Genomic DNA, 18,870 nt, shown 5'->3' with positions numbered 1-18,870 from the left:
ACCCCAGTGCCTTACAGAGGCAGGCCAGGCCTATTGAAGCCCTTAGCCTTTCCTCTTCTGAGCAAACAGCTCTCAATTCCCCTCAGGAGTTGCAGGATAGGTGTGTATAAAGAAACAAACAGCAGCATGAAGGCCTTTCTATGTGGTGAAAAATATGCAAGCCATGCCATTGGTGAGCCAAGAGCTAATATTGGGAGGAGGGACCACCTGCCTCCTAGAGCAGCTTGGAATCAGCCGCTTGTGCTTAAAATGGTCGTTAGCCTATGTCTACGGCTGCATACGCAGGATACCTTTTGACCACATTTGAACCACATGCCCCCCCCCCCTTTGACCACATTTGAACCGCATGTGTGTGTCCCCCCCCAAAGAATTCTAGACACTGTAGTTTATCCTGCACCAATTTACAATTCCCAGCAACCCTTAACAAAACACAGTGCCCATAATTATTTGGGGGCGGGGCAGGGAATAACTATAAAACATGCTTTAAAGCAATGTAAAGACCCTGGTCCCCAGTTGTTTTACATCCAGAACAAACAGCTGGCTTACTTCATAAGATGATGGTGTCTGCTGAAAGCTGTAACTTCATTTCAGCATTGTACAGAGAGGAATAGCTGTTGACTCCCTCCTCTCTTGAGTAAACAGTTCATTTTCCCTCATGAGGTGCAGGAATGGAGTGTGGCAGGGGCTAAATTGTTGCACAGCGGCCTAAGCCTTTGCTGCAGGAACACAATGGAGAGAGGGTGATAGCTCCCAGGCACTGCCCTCTCTTAAGGTTTTTATAGCTCTACATTTATTTCTTATGTGAGTACATGTGTCTGGCTGTCTATGGAACAAGACTATGGAATCGCAGAGCTCATTTTACATGATGCCCAAGCATAGTACTTGTACGGAAATATGTTGCATATTAGTGGTAGGAAGGCATAGGATGACTGCTCAAATAAAACTGCACCCACCACCCATGGCCATCTTCCCAGGCTGCTGGTATATTGAACTATGTTATGATGAAAGAACTAGATTTCATGGAAGAACAGGAGTGAATGCAAGTGACCACTTACCAAGTGGTAAATTACCACAGTACATATAACACTGGCACGCAGTCTACAGTATCAAGAAGCAGTTGACATGAACACCGAAGTACATTATCAACTGGCAAGTCTTATATGCATCCACCCATTGGTTGGATTTGCATATCATAAAACAGTTAAGAGGGACTAATGAATCACAACACCTGGCATAGTACTACCTTTGTTTTGCTCCAAACAAACCATGATGTGAAACAAAGGTTTCTTCTTGGCTTACCCATCATGGATTGGGAGAGGGGGAATTCACTGGCTCAGGCATAATGCTAAGCCAGGGATTGTGGTTTGTAGCTCCCACTAGGGGAGGAACTAAGTGGAAGCAATCTTTGTGTTTACAGTAAACCATTAAGTATAGTTTGCTACAACATGTGAACTGAACCACTGTACCAAAGCCCATTAGGGTTGTTGCAGGACACTGAGCATGGATCAAGTGAAACACAGGATTAATGCAACGTATCACAGGAAAACCTCTGAAGAGAAATAATTAAGAAATGGACACGGGTTTATGTAAAAAAAATGAAGTGTATTTCAGGAGTATTTGAACATCAACATGCAGGTACAACAGGAATAAAAATTATTGCACCTCTATTATGTGGCAATTGTTCAAGTTTCTAAAAACACTTATATCCCAACATTATGTTTCTGCTAGTCAGGTGCTGATTGGCACCAACTTGAAATTGAAGCCCATCTTGAAAGGTGGGCTCACAGCCTCCAGAATAACAAAAACCAAAACACAATGTAAACACACACACAGCTGTAAAATCACCCACTAGAAGTACGGCATCATCCTTCATGTCCAGTAAGAGAAAACTGGAGAAAGACACAATCCTCCCCACAGGAAGAAACAAACAAAACCCCCAAAGAGCACCTTAATTCAGTGCTAATGAGGGAAAAAAGCCCCACAGGTCATTCCTTTTACCCTGTCTATGTTGAGTATTCTTCCGTAGCATAACAAACACCAAAAAGTCTTAGGCATTATTCCCCAGGAGTGGTTTTTAGGCAAGGCGAAAGTCTAATATTTACACTTAATATCTATTTGATGGTTTTAGATGCACCATATAATGGTGTGAAGTATTGCTGAGAAATGCACCAGCTGGATATTGAAAGGTTTAAAGGAAACTAAAGTTGAAATTCTAGACACCAAACGAAAATAAGAGAAAGTGGGAAAGCAACTTGCTAAGGGGACTGTGTATATTGCATGCCTAAACAAAGTTATCCAATCCTCCCCATTCATGGAACATCATGGAGATCAGTCTCAGGTAACTGGATCAACACTGTATACATATAGTGGCTTAACTAGACTATAGTTATGCAAACACCTGTCTCCTCAACATGGTAACATCAGTTCAACTCTCATCACATGCTGCCTCCTGATAAGCACTTAAAAATATTAAGCCTAAGACCTCAAATTTTTCCCTCAGAAACATCATGATTGTCTAAACTCTTCAATATATATATATTAGATGTCCAAAGAATAAATCTGATTTACTGCCATGTGGTTTCGATGCAACAATTTTTTTGTGGCCAATCATTTTTACTGAAGTGGGACAACAGTTACAGGAATATATCAAGTAACATGAAAAATGAAGGCTTCTGCAGGCTTTAACAATTACATAGGTTTCCTGGTAATGGTAGAATGAATACATAAAAAGGTAATATCTAAGTGGCATCTATACTGAAATGAGGTGGCCCAATATGCTTTATTTGGCTAAACTAGAGATATAAATCCTTTGGCTGCCTTTATGTAAACAGATGCTAGAAGGTATGTTTGAAGCTACATTATTCATCCCCGGGGCTCAAATTCACACAGTGTAAATCAATGCATTTAATATTTTTACATTATTCAAGTTAATGTGCATTTCTGAGTGGCTATGCCATCAATTCCCTTTCTCTGAATGTATGTATTCACTGAGGCCCCAGTTGCCTCTGTTCTGAGAGCAACACAGCAAAGTGATAGGAAAGGCTGGTAAGATAAAGGTGTGGCTGGATGGAGGAAAGCCTAATGGTTTATTTTAAAAATGTTAATGCATAAATTTAGCTATTGTGCACTGGCGGCAGGATTAAAGAGATTAGCAGATCTTAAATCACTGTGGGGAACTACTATTGAAGTTTTGAGTACTGAAGCTTCAAGTTCTGTATAAGAAAGCCAATGGATCTTTCTGCAGCATTACAACACACACACACTCACAGACACACACACACACACACACACACACACACACACACACACACACACTATTCCCTTTATTACACACACACACACACACACACACACACACACACACACACACACAAACACACACACGCTAATATAAAGAAAACCCCAAATCAAAAATAAATTGGTCCAAAACTAAAACCAAATAATTGGGTATGTAGTGGGGAGAATCAGGGAGTTTGGGCAAGACACACTTGAAATGAGATTATAATAAATTAAGGATTTAAGAGCATATTCCTAGTCAAAAAGTACATGTAGGCTCTGTAAGGAGAAATGGTGCAGGAAGAGCCTTCATATCAGAAACCTGGCTGAGCAATAAAGCTGTGCTGTAATGAATTGCAGTGCTTGCCCTGGAGAGCTATTAGTCAACATGTGATCACCTCTGTAGGTAGAACAGCAGACTATGTAAATAATTACTTTCTCTGCTCACACAGACACACACAGATGCATTCTGTTAGGCAAGGCTGTAAGTATTGTGGAGTTTATGGAAATAGTTACTTTTGCCTATAAACTAATTAAATTCAATAAGTAATATACTTGAAATGCTGCAGCTAGTGCTATACTGTATGTATCAGTGCAGTATCATAGACTCAGATGTCTTTAAGCAAAAAGCACCAACTGATGTTGAACTTTCAAAACATTCAAAAGGTTACTTAGAAAATATAGACATTTAAGAAAGGTAGTAGGTGGATTAAACCATGGAAGGGAACGTTGAATTATAATAAACTTTCTATATGACTGAAGGGTCAATTTACTGAATTACCTACTTACACTTGGGAAAGAGACACTAATGCTAACAGGACTATTTCACTTAGACACGGTTTGGTCTTAGCTGCCTCCTGATGAATCAATGAAGATCACTTCTCTCACTCACAAAGTCAAATGCGAACACTTCACTGGATTTTAACGTTCGTCCACAACAATCAAGATAGCTCCATAAGACTGGGGGTGTGACAGTCCCAAATGTTTGCCTCTCACAGCAACATGTCAGTAAAGTAAATTAGCTTAGGTTGCTAAAGCAGGGGTGGGGAACCTGTGGCCTCCAGGTGTTACTGGACTGCAACTCCCATCAGCCCTAGCCAGCATGACCAATAGTCAGGGATGATGGGAGATGTAGTTAGCAATTACAGTGATAGCCTACAGGCCCCTTACTCCTGAGTTAGCATAACTGAAGCACCATGTGCCTCTTTTGAGGTTACTGACTACTTTGAGCAAAAAGGATTAAAAATTCTAAAAAGGGAGAAAAAGAAGTAATCTTCTTTTAAATCAAAGCCTTTAAAAAAAATCAAAAATAAACTAAAAATTTTATTTTGACGTTTTGCTTAACATTCTTTTTAAAAGGAGGATATTGCCCCATTGCACAAGCTGACAAAAGGTTTCCTCACAGATATACATAAATTGGACGTCTATGATATGTAAGAAGATATGTGAGGTGGCATAATGATTCAGAACAGTCTGCCATCAAAAGTGTTTATTTTAATCCTTGCCAACTTAAAAGACATGACCTAAAATTTTGGAAACAAGGACTAAAATTTGGAATTTGTGCTCAAAATGTGCCATTTCCAAGTGAGCGGTCTAATTTGGCAAATGTAATTGCCTGGAATTTTGAAAGAAAATAGATATTTAACAGAATGCTTCAAATTTAGGGCCAAAAATGTGGGAGCGGGGAGAGTTTGGAAATCATTTTTTAATCTTGCTTTAAAGATACCCTGCTAAGAGGCATCAAATGCTGAGTACAAAAATAGAATTGCAAGAATGAAAAAGGCAAGAGTGTGAAAACACAAATCAACAAAAAAAGTTGCACAAGTTTTGTGTTTTATATTTGTGTTCTACTAATGTTGTTTTTGCTTCTGAATGTAGATATGTTGCTATGTTTTCTTCACGACATCACCATCTGACAACAGGAAGTCTCTTGTTTGTGATTGACCTCCAGCCTCTCTGATTTCTCCTGGCATCAGAGCAGTTTCCTTTTTGGAATTCTGGCTAGAATCTGGTCCAGATGAAACCCCTGTGCTCTGCCTTGCTGTGCCATCTGCCTGTTTTTCAGGTGGAGGCAATTGCCACCTGTCCTCCAAAATTTCAGGTACCTTAGAATTACCAGTCCCTGGCTTCTCTTTTGCTCCCACTGAACACTCTGGCTCCAAAGACTCTGCTAGGCTTTCGGACCCAATATGGGAACCACATATTTTAATGAGACTACCTATGCTGAAAGGTTTGGCTGTTACTGGGCCTGGGCCTTCCTTTAGTGTTTCCTGTATTTCTTCCTTTGGCATACTCTCTTTCATATGAAACAGTTCCTTCGGGGGGAACTCTTCTCTTGTTCTTTCTAGTTCTCTTGAGCCAGATACGTTAATATTTCCTGGGCCCAACATGCCTTTTGCACCTATTGCTAAAGGAGCTGGGCAAACTGATTTTCCATTTTCAGCTGCTGCATCAAGTGTGAGACTTGGTCTTCCTATAGGACAACTTAAGTTTGTATCACTTGTATGACTTTTGTGTTTTGAAACTAATGCTGCAGATGACAAGCCTTGTGATTCTTCGGCATCAGGAGACCTTTGTGAAGAAGTTTTGCCACTGCTTGTCAGGTTCGGAATACTGGTGCTTTCCTTGACAGACTGGGCTTCCTGTTTCAGAGGTGCATCTTTGCAGTCCATTTGGCTTATTAGTGGAAGAGAGCTTGTGCTAGTTGTGCAAGTAGAAGAAGAAAGTGCTAACAAAGGCATAATATCATGAGACAACATATACGTAGTTTCTGTAGAAGCAAATTCCTTCAGGTTATCTTTGCCACTTGCTAGGCCTGAACAGTCACCTTGACCGAGCTGCAGATATCTCACTGGTAGGCACTTCACCTGCTCTGGGCAGTCTATGCTTTCCTGGATAATCAGAGTTTGTTTAGGGTCCTCAGCATCTTCAAAACAGGCACATTTCTGATTAGCAAGTTTGAGAGTATTGCCTTGTCCTGACTCTAATGGGGTTTCAGAATCTGTTAGCTTAACTGCTTCACTGTCACCAAATTTTTCAATAGAAGTTCTCACACAAACTTCAGATTGTGACTCATCTATACCGGCCAGTGGTGTCCTTGCAACATCCTTTGGTTGGTGTTGATCTGCCCCTTTCTGCAAACTGACAGTTTTTGGTTCCTCAGGAAGAAACGCATCATCCTCCATACTGTCTTTGCTTTCCAACTTGGAAGAACGCTTTATATCCTCGGAGAAAGGATCAGAAACTTGGTGGTCTCTGCTGAAGGCTGGCCTGTCCATTTTCTTCCCATCTTGACTATCTTCTGATCCTTCGTCAGTTTCATCTTCAGAAGAATCTACTTCTGTGATGGCCTCCTGCTTCTGTAGAGACTCCCTTCGCTCCACCCTATCGTGCCGAATAGGTCCCAGTTTTCTGGAAGAAGGTTTCTGCAGGGTCCCTTTTTCTGCAAGTCCAACTTTGCCTCCAGTTGTTTCACTCATGGATTCCTGCCAACTTTGGAGGCCAGGATCTCTCTGGAGCATCTCCTTTTTGAATTCTGAATGGGAGATGTCCAAGCTATGCTTGCGCGAAGACGACATCTTTTTTTCTGAAGAGAGAGAGGAGGTAAGTTTTTCAGCTGACTGGACTCTCTTCAGCAAAGGGGATCTTGGCGGCTCAGCACTCTTGGGCCTTGAAATCTGTCGGACAAGAGGTGGGGAGGAGTGCAACTTGACAGGAAATGATTGCATGATGCATGAACTGCCAACTGAATGCCCTGGCAAAGGAGAAGGGGAGCGCTGAGGTGACGTAGACTGTGGGGTTGGCGAGGGAGTGTGAGCTAGTGGCGAGAGAGGAATGTTCCCTGCAGATTTACGGCGTGGAGATCGATATTGCCGTTGAAGCTTTGGTGCTAGTCCATGCAAAGAGCTGGGTCGGATATGTCCCGAACTAGCAGGGGAGTTGGGAACACTCGAACTAGGTGAACTGCTCTGAGAAGAGTTTCCACCAACTGTGAACATAAAAAAGTAGGATATTAAAAAAAGCATGGAAATACATTGAGAAACATTAGGAACTGCTATAATACGTGCATCACATTTGAAATAAGTTGGCTACTGCAACCTGGCAAAGGTGGAGTTGAATTTAGGCACTTGTGGTCCACTGCAACAGAAAATATCAGTCAGCTACACCCTGTCTCGATTGTGCTGCTTTCCCCCACTATTTTCTACACCACATTACAATTTTTGGTGCTTGGCCACAACACAGTGAGAGAATTCATGTTACAGCAATCAAACCCTTTCACCTCTTCCAAGAGGTTCATGCTTAACTTTGGGAACCCTGATAGTTTGTAAGACATGTCTCCTTGTGCCCCTCAGGCTGAGAAAATTCTACATTTTTACTACCAAGTCCGAAAGATTTGCTTAAGGTCTGCCACTCTCTACTCCCTGCTTCCCCTTTTACCTGAATGTGCAGACTCAGGAGTAGATCGGTAACTCTGTGTTGGTGAACGAGGGGAGAGGTTGTGAGTAGGTGAACCAGGAACACTCTCTCCAGATGACAGAGAACGGTTGAGAGAAGACAAACTCCTGCTGGTGTGAAGCAGAGAAGCCTGCTTGGTAATCTTCCTGAACAGAGAGCTCTTCTTCTTACTGAGAAAGTGAAAGTGAATACTATCATTATTTGTAAAAACAAATAGGAGTAGCATCTTTGATATGCATCTTTTCCCAGCAAAAACTTGGATCCAGCAGAGACTTCTGTAGACAAGGTGCAGGGGGGTGGACAAATTTTGCCGGTTTCCCTTTCTCCCTGCAACCCTACCCTGTGCTATTTCCATACAGAGGACCCTACAGGAATCCAGAGTAGATTTTTAGAAGGTGCAGATGGAGGCAATTCTGAGACCACCCTGTTCATAAGCAGGAACTTCACTTACGGAACTCTGGGTGCAACCCATAGCTTACTAAAATTGTTTCTCACTGTGTAATTCTTGTGATATAGAACATTCACTGGCAGAAGATATTTCTGCAATTTTCCTTGGCAACTGCTATCAGAGCATAATTTCATTTCCTAAGAGAAAGCATCACTAACCTTTCCTGTCCATCTTTTGTTTTGCTTTTCTTGTTCCTCCTTGCCATCTTTGATTTATAGCTTGCCTTCCGAGCTGGCCCCACTTTAATTGATGTGTTCTCAAAAGGTGTAGTAGATATGGACACTTTATTTCCACTCTGCCAACAAGAAAACACACACACACACACACACACATTTTACTTATCTCTTTATCTCTCATGAGTATTTTGGTTGGGCTGGATGCTAATGCTAGGGAAAATGCCAGTCTACCACTGTGTGGCTTAAATTAGCCCCTGTAATTCTGTTTCTTCTCCAATATGTATTTATTCATTTTGTCTTTAGAAAATGCTGCTAGAAGGACTTCTTGAGTCATAGGTTTTTCAACTAATTAAGCAACATTTTTTCTAGTTGAAGGACAGCCACAAATAGTTTCAACACTGTGATTCCCAATATACAACATAAATTTGTTAAGGTAAGCAGAAGACAATCAAATAAATTACAACATGTCCAGCAGCTTCATGCTAGAAATTATTTCAAGCAGCATTTCCCAACTCCAGCACTTCTACTTGGTTTTCTCTTTGGTATTCCTTCCTCTTCTAAAGCATGGATGGATTACCTGTGGACTGCCATATGTTGTTGGACCAATTCCTATCATCTTTCACTATTGACCATGGTGGCTGGGAGGTTAAGAGTCCTACAACAACAGGAGGGTCACAGTTCCCCATCCCTGCTCTAAAGAAATATTTATTCAAATTACTCCCCATTCAAGCAACAGGTTCAAAGTGCATTTGCTCCTTGCATTTCTCATGCAAGTTCCTTCTTTGTCAACTGAACTCCACTGCTGCTCCATAGCATAGGAAGGCTTGCAACTTCTGTGGTGTCACAGGCACTAATCTACTTGTGAAATTGTATTCCAGAAAGCACTTCAAATGCTAGCTAGATAAAACTTTTCGCCAGCAACAATATATTACAGTCTGAGTGTTAGGAAAATGAATCAGAAGCACTACCTTGAAGAGAAGCATTTGGACATTCCAAATCAAAGAAATCATTTCACATTTACCATGTGGAAAAGCCTTAAGACAAATCAGAGCAAAATGCTTAAAAAAATAGTTTTCAATCTACAATGAGAGCAATAAGAGAAAATAGTATTTTGCAGCTTAAAAATTAGAAGAATAATTCAAATAGCATGTTCCTTATGGTGAAAAAGGATTCATGTTTTAGTAATGCTGCTATTAATGGTTTTGGTTCATCTGCCTCTATTTTTCTAGTACAATATGCAGAAGCCTTAACAACGCAAGACTCCTTGAAACTTTTACCCTGCCTCTCAAAACCAATCTTCAGGACAGTGTACAATATAGTAATCAAAATACAAATAAAACAATTAAAACTAATGAACAGCATACGAAGAGCAACATACAAAAGCAACATAGATTAAAATCATCAGCAAGATAAAGCAAAGTCTGGGGAAATAAATGGTCAGACACCAATATGACACAAAGGGATACTCCAGGAGAACCTCCTTGGGGTAAGCATCCCTTTTTTATTAAGTATTTATGTTTATGCACATTGCACTTCTCGCACAGCACGGGTGTATACTCCATCTTTACCTTCAAGACCAACTCCACCACTTCAGTATGAACCAGTCCATGTACAGGCTCTCCATTCACATGGGTTATCAAGTCCCCTTCTCTCAGACCAGCCTCACTTGCAGGGCCACCTTCTTCTACATGCTGACAATATAGAGACAATACATCAATTTCAACAAATCATCTGTTCGTGTTATCTGCCCTCAACTCTACATACAAACCAGTCTCAGAATTTCTATGCACTATATGCTATAAGGTGATGCTATGCTCACTACCAAGTTTTTCATTTGGACCTTTGTGAAGATATAAATGAACTGCCTCATACCAAGTCAGACCGCTGGCTCATCTAGCCCACTCGTCTATCTAGTGTAGGTTCTCTGGGGTCTCAGGCAGAGGTCTTTCTCAGCTTATCTACCTAACTGGAGATGTCAGGGACTGCACCTGGGGCCTTATAGCTGCATGGCATGTGGTGTGGTTCTGCTACTCATCTCTAAGTTATTAATAATAATTTCTCTCCCAATACAAATAGTTATGAATATTTATGAGTCAAGATGGGTAAACAATCAATTGCAACCATGAAAACAAACAACCCAAATGATGACGTGTTCAATTTGTGGCATGTGATCCTGTGCCTTATGACAGCTAAGTCTTCTACATAATGCAGTCCTTGTCAAGGTCAAGCAGAATAAGGATCAGAAGCAGATTTACAAAAGCAATTATTCTATTCCATATTATTATTGTATCACTGATAATTAGATTCAAACAATAATCACCATTTTGATGAGGAAACCTTAAGTGATGTCTATAGGGAAATTGGGGCACTCTTCCCCCTCCCATTTCTTTTTTTCTTTTTAACCTGTGAGCATCATGCAATTAAAACTGAGAAACATTCTTTGTGGGGAATGGCTCTGGCAAACAATCGCATATAAACTTCAAAAAGAGAACACATATACAAGACAGGCTGCCTGAGAATACGGGTGAAGGAGAAACAGCAAGCACACACAGCAAGCCCCTTGTATAATTCACAGCTGAACTGAATTCCAAATCCCTAGTCAATTCAGTGGGAAGACAGTGATGCTTTAAGACATGTAATCAACTCCAGGCAGATGTGTGAAAAATCCTAAGGGAAGGAGATGATCCGAAGCAGACCATCATTGTCAACACAGCTCAGAAGGAATTAAATGTAATTAACCCAGGGGTTACAACTCTGATAGAGAGCTTCCCACCCCCACCCCCACCCAATATATTTCTGTAGAAGAGAGACACCATTTCTGCGTTGATTCTGGGAAGAGCCAAGGAAAAACAAGGAGTTTTATTGGGCCCAGTTAATTAAAGGTTCTTTCCAAATTAGGTGAGTCATATCGTGACTGAGACGAACGTACCCAGACCATGTGTTGCACTGTGTAGACATCACTGTTTCCCATGTAGACTCTAATAGCACGAAGTGTGAAGCCGTATTTCTTCCCAGCTCGATGGATGATGATTGGTGGTTTGGGATTCATGACAGCAGGAGAAAAGTCCCGACTTGGAGATGAGTCTCTTGAAGATGGATTGGAGGAGAGAGAATGAGGTGACATTGGACTAGCCAATGGAGAACACGTATGGTGCTCTACATGAAAATAAAGAAGGACTGCAAATTAGAAAGCCTGGTTTTCATAAGAGAATACAATGTGCATTAAATTATGAAAGCGGAACAAAATATCTTGATTTGTAACACATGTAGAATTATAGCACTTGCATTTGAAAAAGCCTAGTGACACTTGATTCCTCTTTTATTGGCCATTGAAAATATGTTTTAACAAATCAACGTTAGAGAAACGGAATATCAGGATTGTGCATTACTTGTCACCGCTAACCTAGCCAAGTTATTCTCTTATTCTGTAACTGACCTGTAAGCATGTCCTAAAAAATATTCTGATTTCAGATCTGAAGCTATGAGTTTTTCTTCTTCTATAAAATCACCTGTCTATAAAGGAGTGCTTTGACAGGTTTAACATGATGAAGAGGTTGGAGCACCTTCCTCACGAAGAAAGCCTGAAGTGTTTTGGCTGTTTAGTTTGGAAAAATTACAGAGGGCATGACAGAAGTTTAGAAAAATATGAATGGTATAGAGAAATGTTTCATATAAACAGACCGTAGGAACATGAAATGAAACTGATGGCCACTTGAATCAAGAGTCAGGACATTAAAAAGAAGCACTTTTGCACACTGCCCATAAAGAAGGCATTTAATACCATAAGATGATGTGGGATTAAGCAACTTCATAAAGGATATTCATCCACAGCCACTGGCTGTGAACTGAATTGCCATATTCCCTATTCACTGTTTAACCACACTGTCTAGTATACCAGCCAATGGGAGCAAATGGCAGGTGGTCATGGTTAAGTAAATGGGAAACATTGGCCCACATTGACTCACTTCTGGACATAAAATGCTGAACTTGACAACAGATATGAACCAATACTGTCTATGGCAGGCAATGAGAAAAAAGGGCAACCCCGCACAGCGAATTTTACCCATTTGAAACTCATTCTGTTGACTTAAGTAGTGAATTCACCCACAGCTTGTTTTTTCAATGAATGTTAGAGCTAATGACATGCCAGGAGCAGTGCGCAGCGACTTAAGAATGAGCCGTCAGGAGAGGGTTATATGCAAATAGCTGCCTAGGGCCATATTGCTGCCACATTGAGGTTAGATTTCTATTTCTATGGTTCAAATGAACTTAGTAACTTGATCCATTGCAGCATAGTTTTTTTGCACCATCTCAGCTATTCATGAAATTCTTGAAATGCAGTAATGTCGGTAGATGCCTGCACAGCTACAAGACACCTACATTTTTCTCATGCTTGCAATTTTAACATGCTGCTCCATAAACATCTACAAACAAAAGAAGCTGCATTTTAAGAAACTATAATAAAATAGCTTATGGTAGATGTAGTTAAAAAGCTGACAAATAAATTGCTGTCCTTGATATATAATTGTGTTATAAATGGCAAATCATTGCATCTTCACCGCCAGAACAACATGACTTTAAATGAATCTTGGCCCAACTTGAAATATATAAAGGTATTACTTCAAGTGCTTAAAAGTCCTCTGGTTTTAAGCAAGTCACCCAAATAATACTCTTTCCGTATCTTACCTGAAGGAATTAGGAGAGAGAGGGCTGTGGCCGATGCTGACTTAATCACTTTATTAACAGGACGTGTGGTCCGTTTTTCCCCAGACTCCCCAGAGAGTAGCCTATGTCGGGCTCGCCGCACTGCCAAGTCACTTGTGGCTTTAGGAGTAGTAAACTCTGGGCCCTCGTTGCTATTACTGCGAGTGCACTGATCAGAGAAGTCTGTAGTGCTTCCAGCTACAGTATCAATTAAAATAGATTAGAACCATAGGGAATTTCTAACAGTCTGTTCCCCCGCAGGCACGTATATGAAATCAAAGTCATGTTTACACACAGCCCGACAGTGAACTTTCCTCAGAAGCAAATTCAAGCCCTGAAGCCTTATTTATAGATGCATTTAACTAGGGGTGTTATAATCTCAACAAAATTACCATGTTTTCCTTCTGCTACAAAAACACATAATTAAGCCAAAGAAACTTCACCCCAAACACCCTGAATAAAGCTAACTCGGCTACTGTGTTGGAAGCAGCAGAAGTCTGAGATTTTTTAGGGGGAGGGGTGGTATTAAAGATCCAAACAACGTGATGAAAAAAGAAGGCCAGTTAGTCTATCAACAAAAGTTGGGGACAAAGACCACGACCTGTTTGTTTGCTACTTCTAAACAAGATGTTCTGTATTATAGAAGGCATTATGAGATAGCTTTTAATATTTTAACATGGACCTGACAAAAAAGCAGTCCAGCTTTTTTACGGTTCCAAAGTGAAGCCAGCTATTGGCCCTGTGGAACTGTGCAAACTTGAGTAACAAGCTTCTTGAGAAACAATCGCCTTACCTGCGACAGGTGAGCAAGACTGCAACTCCCTGCCACCCAGGTCTATCTATATCACCTCAGAGAGATCGATCACTGGACATCTATGTGTGGGTTAACATCTGCATATGGTTTATGAATGTAAAATCCAGTGCATGTAGTGCCAAATTGCACTGTTGATCCCCAGACTGTATGTGTGGTATCACCCACACTGTTCAGATCTATGTGACATTTATGCACATACTCCCTGTTCAATATGACGCCTATGCATAGATGCCTAACAGAACAGAAGCATCCAGGGAGGCAAAATCTTTCTACCCCATGTTGTGTAGGGAGATGTTTAGAATGACCTGCCCAGATAACAATAAGCCTAGTGCACCTAGTGGAGACAATGCTTCCATCTTGAAAGGCACATACCTGTCAGTGTTGAGCTGCTTATATTACTGATAGTTGAAGAGGGTGTTTTAAACCCATCCTCATCATCCAGTTGTAGTTCTCGCTCCACAGGTTGTTCTGGAATTGGAAGAGGGTGGCTTTCCCGTGGCTGCGTCCCATCCAGCTGTTTCTTTTTACCTTCTTCCTCAGCTGAAATGGCAAAGCGGGGCATGTCTAGAAGCCCAGAGCATCGTCGGCGGACAGTCAGAGGTGGACTGGAGTCACTCTCTGTGTGAGAGGATTCAGACACTGAGAGATGTTTGCGCAGTCTGTAGGGAAGAGAACAGAACAAACCCCAGATAGTTTATTTTTCAGGAAGTTAGTGATTTCAAGATGCAGCTACTCTTAATGATATATAAGCATAATAAAGCAAAAGTCAAGAATGAGCGATCTAGTTGGAGCAAACTTTGACATGCTTATAAAAAAGGCAAGATAATTTGGTGCTATGATTTGTTAATCAAAGTGATGGTATTTCAGTCAAGACAGAACTGAAATTAGATGATTTGAAAACACTAAAAAGCCACTATTGAAGCCACAAATTTCACAAATATGTTGAGCAATTTATCAAAACTTTTAATCTCAAACAGCCCACGCTCCCTATCAATATAGGTAGCTGTGGTTACATTTCTTTCTATTTTTCAATACAGTGGTACCTCAGGTTAAGTACTTAATTCGTTCCGGAGGTCCGTACTTAACCTGAAACTGTTATTAACCTGAAGCACCACTTTAGCTAATGGGGCCTCCTGCTGCTACTGCGCTGCTGGAGCCCGATTTCTGTATTCATCCTGAAGCAAAGTTCTTAACGTGAAGCACGATTTCTGGGTTAGCGGAGTATGTAACCTGAAGCGTATGTAACCTGAGGTACCACTGTACACCAAAACCAAAGTATAAGTGGATTTTATATTTAGAAATAAAGCTTTCAGAAATCTAAAACCTTTTATACTGAAATTTTATACACCAATTGCAGCAGAATTGATATAGTACAATTTGAGGGTTGTACTCTATATTCCATTATCTCAGCAAAGCTAGGAGATGGTTTCACTTGCCTAAAAGTCACATTTTGAAGCAGGAACGTACCAGCTAATTCCTCATACTCTTTAACACTATGCTACACAGCACTACCATTGAAAAATCCAAGTGAAACAATTATTTGCATTGAGTACAAGTCATAAACTACTGTTTTTCCATTTAGCATCAAAAAAGGGAAAGGCATGATTAATGGCCACAACAGCTGTATATATGATTTCCTCCCCACCCTTACTTTTAAAAAAATCATTCCTTTCAGCCAAATTAAGCATTTTGGTAGTTGAGTGAAGGCATTTTATTTTGATAGAACAGTTTTTTGGAGAACAGTTTAAAAACAATATTTACTGAAACTGCATATTGTTTTCCACTATCACTGAGATTTAAGCAGAATATACAGAATTGCAGCTTGAAATATTAAGCTACCAAGTCCAATATTTAGACGTGTATTAGAAGGGAACATTGGTATTCAGCATAATCAAAAGTACCAATACGTTTCTTTAAATACATGACTGTAAAAACCTCTACACTGGTACTTTATTTGGATGTTCATGTGAGCACCCCTTTCAGATAAAAGGTAGCCAGCATGGTGTCTGTCATTCAGATGCTATGGAGTACAATTTCCATTAGCCTGAGCCACCACAGTCAGAGATAAGACGAGCTATGGCTCACATCTGGGGAGCACTGTGTTGATTAAGACCCCTCACATACTTTTTTGCTTAACAGTAAAACTCGTTGCGTTATATTTGTTGTGATAAAAGTCTGGAAATGCTTCATGGAATATTAGCATATTATGAAGTTTATCTGTTCATACACTGCTTCTTTGCCCCCACAAACATTATTTTAATCCAGAGGCAGGGAGAAAAAGTAAAGGACACCTAGCATTTGTTACGCTCACATTTCAGGAGACCCAATCACCCAGCTGCGGTCTCGACACTTCAGGCCAAGGCTTTCTAGTCTGTCATCTTTTTCCTCACTCAGGCTACGCTTGGTAGGCGGCGGCGTTTTCCTCTCTTCATGGATGGAAAGACGTTCCATACTGCTGTACACCTATAGGTACAAGCAAATTGTATATTAGAATGACAATGGTCACTGACAGACTCTTTAAATCGCAGGGTATTTCAGAATTCCAATTTTTAAACTGAAAAGATGGAATTGGCAATGTCCTTTAATTATCTGCTGAAGCCAACAAAAAGATGTAGGTGCCCACAAATTGCTGTTATTTCTGTAAGGTGCTTTTAAGTTCTATGCTTGTAACAGAGGCTTTGGAAAACAAAGCTTCACCAATTTAATTAATGGTGAGGGTGTTAAGATTTCCAACCCCAGAGAAAATCTATTTCTAGAAATTCTGTAGTACAAGCTTAACCAAGAGAGATTTTTTTAAAAAGAAATCCTACACCCTACTGACTAATTTGCTTAGTCAATCATGCCTCAACAACTGCTTTACAATGACATTTTAAATCATTGAACAGTTAACAGGAGAGAGAGAGAGAAATCTGTGTTTATAAGACTGAACTCAACTGAGAACCTGATTTGCATATGAGACTGATGAAAACAACATTATTAAAAATTCACAACATCAACAGGATAGCTATTAATAAATTATCTGGATGAATTGTCAGACAACATTTTCAAACTATAATGAGCCTTTCATGCCACCCACATGATGAATGCTGTATTATTTTTCAGAGCTCAAGACACAGGCAGGGCTACATCAGCTCAGTTTTGCACCGTGTCCCCCCAAATACTGCATCTGTACCTCATTTTGTGCCTCATCACTGAGTATTCTGGTTCAGAAGTCAAATTTCAAAATCCATTTGGATTTTTCTAGAGAGCTCATTGAGCAGGACATAAGGCCTGAGCAGGACATAAGGCATTCTGCTCATGCCAATTAGTATTGCTAATTACTAAGCAACCATCATGTTCTAGGATCTTTTCTGAAAATCCTGCTACGGATTTTCAATTTTCTCCTAACGTCTTTTATATTCTTCTACTGAAATAGTTCCCAAAAAAGGCCTGCTTATGTGTGTCATCTCTAACAAGTTCCTACCCCCACAAAAGTTGACAAAGCACGTATGTTGCTCTGTGGTTAATTCAATCCCATCAATCACAGCACAGAACTCTGTTGGGCCCAGAGTCCATTTACAAATGGGCAGCTCTTGTACAGGTAAGTAATTACAGTGGTACCTTGGTTCTCAGAAACCTAGGTATTCAAACAACGTGGAAGCTAAAACTGCAAACCCGGAAGTAAGTGTTCCAGTTTGTGAACTTTTTTCAGAAGCCGAATATGCTCCATTTTGAGTGCCACGATTCCGTTTTGAGTGTTACTCTGAGTTCTGTCTGTTTTTGCTATTTATTTTGCGTTTTTGTTTTTACGGCTCTTTTGTTTTTGTGACTGTGTGGAACCCAGTTCAGCTACTGATTGATTGATTGATTGTGTGACTGCAGTACATTGTTTATTGCTTTCATTTTATGGATCAATGGTTTCATTAGATAGTAAAATTCATGTTAAATTGCTGTTTTAGGGGTTGTTTTTAAAAGACTGGAACAGATTAATCCATTTTGCATTACTTTGGTTTTGGAACGGACTTCTGGAACGGATTAAGTTTGAGAACCAAGGTACCACTGTACCTCCTAAACAGCCTAGCTTCCATGTAAGTTATAGATATCATACAGCTGTTCATACTGTTTGGACCACAACAGAGTTCAAATCCCATCTATTTATTAAAAATATATACCTTGCTAAACCTTGGTGAACATGAGGAAAACTGCCTAAGTTCCACATGATCATCATCATTCGTGTCATCCTCTTCCTCAGAATCTAAATGCTGATATCGCTCAGTGCGAGCTGCAAACGAGAACACAAAATTGAGGTCAAGTATTCAACAGGCATGGAGGGCACAAGGAGAAGGGGACAACAGAGGACGAGATGGTTGGATAGTGTCTTCGAAGCTACAAACATGAGTCTGACCAAACTGCGGGAGGCAGTGGAAGACAGAAGTGCCTGGCGTGCTCTGGTCGATGGGGTCACAAAGAGTCAGACACGACTAAACGACTAAACAACAACGACATTCAACAGGCAAGGAACAGTTGGCACTCTTGGGATTTACAAATAAATATCCTACTTGAGATCAGGGACTTTCCTGAGATTCATCAATTATACAAGTGGAATATAATTTGGCTTGATTCTTAGATAGCAGTCATTGTTTTCTTTCACCATCAAATTTTCATTTTTCCTGGCCATAAGGTACACAAAGTTATCAAAACGAATTACAAAAGTACAGCTTTTTCAAACTTTTAAAACCAAAGATTCAGGCAGTTCTCTTGTCAGTCCACCATGACTACAATAAAAAGGCGGAGTTTCAATTATTAACATCATGGTTGTAGAAATTCTGTTAGCCTGGCTGTGCACATTCAAATTACTTTTAATATAGTTTTGCTACAGCAAGAGCAACTGAAGCTACTTTTACTGTTATACCTCTGTCACACTTGCGGAGTAAACAACAGATTGTCTGTTAGCTGCACTAATATTCACATCCTCAAGTAGCTGAGACAATAAATGTACTCAACGCATCTTGACAACA

At 40.3% G+C, this 18,870-nt stretch overlaps 1 protein-coding gene across 16 annotated transcripts in view; it reads right to left on the bottom strand.

The window, feature by feature from the left end:
• Window positions 1-1,581: 1,581 nt before the first annotated feature.
• MAST2 (microtubule associated serine/threonine kinase 2) overlaps window positions 1,582-18,870 on the bottom strand; it is a 145,707-nt gene continuing 128,418 nt past the window's right edge. For 5 of the 16 annotated variants that reach the window (XM_083742294.1, XM_083742299.1, XM_083742301.1 and 2 more), the window contains 9 exons: window positions 18,025-18,134; window positions 16,185-16,336; window positions 14,246-14,532; window positions 13,042-13,257; window positions 11,285-11,511; window positions 9,924-10,046; window positions 8,338-8,474; window positions 7,714-7,901; window positions 1,582-7,264 (listed from right to left, as the gene is read on the bottom strand). In XM_083742294.1, coding sequence (XP_083598420.1) covers window positions 5,163-7,264; window positions 7,714-7,901; window positions 8,338-8,474; window positions 9,924-10,046; window positions 11,285-11,511; window positions 13,042-13,257; window positions 14,246-14,532; window positions 16,185-16,336; window positions 18,025-18,134 — 3,542 coding nt within the window. In that variant the 3' untranslated portion in view covers window positions 1,582-5,162. The remainder of the gene's footprint in view (window positions 7,265-7,713; window positions 7,902-8,337; window positions 8,475-9,923; window positions 10,047-11,284; window positions 11,512-13,041; window positions 13,258-14,245; window positions 14,533-16,184; window positions 16,337-18,024; window positions 18,135-18,870) is intronic. The other 11 variants (XM_083742302.1, XM_083742300.1, XM_083742296.1 and 8 more) reach the window with 3 other exon arrangements.

This window comes from Podarcis gaigeae (genome assembly GCF_964106915.1).
Source record: "Podarcis gaigeae genome assembly, chromosome: 6".
In the NCBI taxonomy this organism is placed as follows: Eukaryota; Metazoa; Chordata; class Lepidosauria; order Squamata; family Lacertidae; genus Podarcis; species Podarcis gaigeae.
The sequence above is the reverse complement of the archived record's forward strand: the minus strand, read 5'-3'. Positions and strand labels throughout refer to the sequence as shown.